Source organism: Triticum aestivum, chromosome 1A (genome assembly GCF_018294505.1).
Source record: "Triticum aestivum cultivar Chinese Spring chromosome 1A, IWGSC CS RefSeq v2.1, whole genome shotgun sequence".
In the NCBI taxonomy this organism is placed as follows: Eukaryota; Viridiplantae; Streptophyta; class Magnoliopsida; order Poales; family Poaceae; genus Triticum; species Triticum aestivum.
The window spans coordinates 482534446-482538019 of NC_057794.1; the positions used below are offsets into that span (position 1 = coordinate 482534446).

The 3574-nt window shown below is 58.1% G+C and overlaps 1 protein-coding gene across 1 annotated transcript; it reads right to left on the reverse strand.

The window, feature by feature from the left end:
* Positions 1 to 579: 579 nt before the first annotated feature.
* LOC123058855 (putative laccase-11) lies at positions 580 to 2961 on the reverse strand. The gene is made up of 3 exons (XM_044481534.1): positions 2300 to 2961; positions 1115 to 2206; positions 580 to 1020 (listed from the first exon to the last, which is right to left on the reverse strand). Exons 1-3 carry the CDS (start codon positions 2808 to 2810, stop codon positions 890 to 892), a joined length of 1734 nt encoding a protein of 577 aa, XP_044337469.1. The 5' UTR covers positions 2811 to 2961; the 3' UTR covers positions 580 to 889.
* Between the last annotated feature and the right edge of the window lie 613 nt (positions 2962 to 3574).

The following is a 3574-nucleotide window of genomic DNA, read 5'->3' on the forward strand; positions in this document are numbered from 1 at the left end:
CGTCAATGACGAGCTTCTATAGCGTGTCCGCGATGACGAAGCGCAAGTCCATTATATGGAGAGCGTTGCTAGAGATGATCTTTAAGATGAGCAGCGGAACGGCGAAGAAGGCAACGAAGTGGTTTATCCCTGCACACTGGTCCACCACTGCATGCACAACAAGTGCTTCCTCCGTGCCTTGTAGAAGGAAGCGGAGGGCTGCCCGGTCCCCTACATGGGGTGTGCCTCCACGACGCACAGGTGCTGCTGCTTGAGGTGCTCCCGCATCATGCCTTCCCCCTGGTTGTGTGCAGGCCGAGGCGCTCGAAGGATTTTATGTTATCGTGAGGATGGCCCAATTCAGATTTTTTGACAGGATTTGTCGCGTTTGCTAAAGAAAATTGTCATCCCCACGACAACATAAATTGCCATGAAAAACATTCGATTTGTCATGCTCTCTCAGCGAACATCACCACAATAACATTTCCGCAAATCATTAGCTGGTCCAGAATACGATTTAATATTGTATACACACTATAAAGAGTACTAATAAATGTACATAGCCTAGCTAGTAATCTTGAACCCAACAATCAACAGATGTTCCAGGGGTGAGAAGGAAAAGGTGCAATGAAAGAATAACAGCATTCCCTTTCAAAAAACATGAATTACACGACGCCATCCATGGAACTTGCTTACAAGTTTACAGTTACACCAATCTTTCTTTTTTTCTTTCCAAGAGAAAACCAAACATCACAAAAACGGGCACACCATTCATTCATTCATCCAGTCAGGCCAAACCAATCGAGCTGAATTCCTCGACCACCACCAAATTGAGCATGTATGCGTGCACGCGTGCGAACGTGCCTCGCGCGCATGGACCAAAATCGCCAAGGATCTGAGCCGTAGGCTACTAGCACGTGGGGATATCGGAGGGCGGAGGCGGCAGCTTCTGGTTCGGCAGCGGCCCGTCGTTGACAAGCCACGCCATGGATAGGCCCCAGCTCAGGTGCACGTCCAGGTGGCAGTGCATGATCCAAACACCTACAAAAAAAGTCAACGGTTCAATCAATACTGCAGCAGTCAACACAAAGTCAACCTGAAGCTAGTGCAAGTGGAGGTGGTTAAAATAACCTACCGGGGTTGTTGGCGACGAAGCGGATGGCGACCCAGCCGGCGGTGGGCACGCTGATGGTGTTCCGCTGCACCGGGTCGACGAGGTTGTACCTGGCGGTGTCGTTGGCGGCGTCGTAGTTGCCGAACCCGGTCCCGACGACGTGGAAGTCGTAGCCGTGCAGGTGCAGCGGGTGGCTCTCGGCGCCCTGGATGCTGGTGTCCTGCAGCACCACCTCCACGGAGGTGTTGAAGGCGAGCGGCACCACCCGGGTGCCGTGGGTCACGAACGTGTTGTTGGGCGGCGTGCCGGTGTAGTTGAACTTGCGCAGCGGCGCCGCGGGGAAGTTGGCCGCGAGCACGCCGTAGTACCGGCGCCTGTAGTGCGCCTGCAGGAGCGACGTCTTGGGCATCACGAACGACACGTTGTTGATGCTCGCCGCGAACCGGGTGTTGTTGGGCCCCTGGCACGTCCCGTTCACCGGGCTCTGGCACGGGTCGGCGCCCAGCCCCACGGCGAAGAAGAAGCTCCGGTCCACGCTCAGCGGCACCCGCGCCGGGTACCGCGCGCTCGCCAGGCTCCGGAAGTTGGACGAGAAGTTGGTCACCGCGCCCGTGTCGTTGTACCGCGGGAGCGGCGGCGCCGGGAGGCCCCGGAGCGCGGCGGGCCGCTGCGGGGCGTACTCGAGGACGGCGGTGGCGGTGGTGTTGTCGAAGGTGCCCACCGTGTTGGTGTAGGGCGCGACGGCGATGGCGAAGGCCGTGGAGGACGGGTTGGTGGCCGCGGTGAGGAGCACGTCCATGGTCTGCCCCGGCGAGATGACGAGCGTGTTGGCGGCGAACGGCTTGACGTAGCTGGCGTCCGCCTGCACGACGGTGAGCGTGTGGTTGGCCACCGCGAAGAAGAGCTCGTCGTTGAGCGCCGCGTTGATGAGCCGCAGCATGTACGTCCTCCCGGGCTTCACCTTGAGCTTGAACGTGCTGTTGGCGCCGCCCGAGCAGTTGTACGTCGGGCCAGGGAAGCCGTTGAAGGTGTAGGCGTCGGACACGTTGGGCCCCCCGCCGGTCTGCAGCGCCTGCTTGATCACCGCCTCCGGGTCGGCGTTGAACCACTCACCTGCCAACCGACCAGCAGTCACGTTAGTAAGTTACAGTCGGTGAAGCACACACAGTGACAAAAATGGCGGACAGTGGAGTCTAGGAGACGTACCGAGCATGAGGGGGACTTCACGGTAGGGCTTGGGGAAGGGGTAGGGGACGCCGCGGGGCGGGAGGATGACGAGGGGGCCGTGGAGGGTGGCGCGGAGCCAGGAGAAGTGGGCGTGCCACCAGAGGGTGCCGCGCTGGCCGACGATGCGGAAGTTGTAGACGTAGCTCTGGCCGGGGCGCATGGGGCACTGCGTGATGTAGGCCGGGCCGTCCGCCCAGGCGCTGCGCAGCTGCCGCACGCCGTGCCAGTGGAAGGTGACGTTGTTGTTGATGTTGTTGTGGACGTTGACGACGAGCCGGTCGCCCTCCCGCACCGTGATCCTCGGCCCCGGGAACCGCCCGTTCACCGTCGGGATGCTCTTGGTCGTGCACAGCCGCGTCACCGTCGCCATGGTCACGTTGAAGGTGTAGCGGCGGGTGAGGCCGGCGGTGAGGCCCGGCATGGCCAGGAGGAAGGCCAGGAGGAGGCATGCAGGCGAGGCGCACCGGAGGCGGCGAGCATCCATTCCCATTGTGCAGCTAGCTAGCTTCCTGCTGGCCACACTTCAACTCCGCGATCGATTAGCTATGTAAAGCTAGATCGAACTCTGCAGGAGCTGCAAGGGAGATGGATCGCTAGCTCGCTGGCTAGAGAGTGGATGGAGGTGCTGAGTGACATGAGTAGCTAGGGTTGGAGTGACTATATAAACGGCCGGCGGCAGTGCTCCTGGCCTGCTCGTGGTGGCGTGCATGGTAGGGGGTCACCCAGTCATAGTGGTTGGCTGGGTTTGGTGGGCGTGCATAGAAATATTGTCACATAGGGCCGCTCCCCGCTAGCTCTTTCTGCTCGACTGGCCGATCTTTCCAGCCACCGGATCGGATCGACTGGCCCTGCGAGTGGTTGCGTCCGACGATTCATCCGTCGACCGTGCAAGTTGACGGCAGGCTCCTTTTTTGTTTCTGATTCTGAAACCTAGGAAATGCTTTGATGGCCAGGAATATTAATTTAAGCACGCTACTTCATGTGCACCATGCAGCTGTGCTGACATGATGGTGCACCTAAACGCAGGCATGTCTTGGAATATCAGTTTCTCTTTTTCCTTTTTTCTTTTTGAGAGACTTCGAATATCTTTTTCTTTTCTTTTGGCAAGAAGCGAGACTTGGAATATCAGTTTCGTTCTCAGCTAAAAGCAAAAGCCTGCAATAGCTGAGAGTTTCAGTAAAGCTTGGTAGAGGAAATTTGTCGATGGGGTAGAAGATGATCAACATTTTCATCCCAGGCAGTATGGTGTATGCA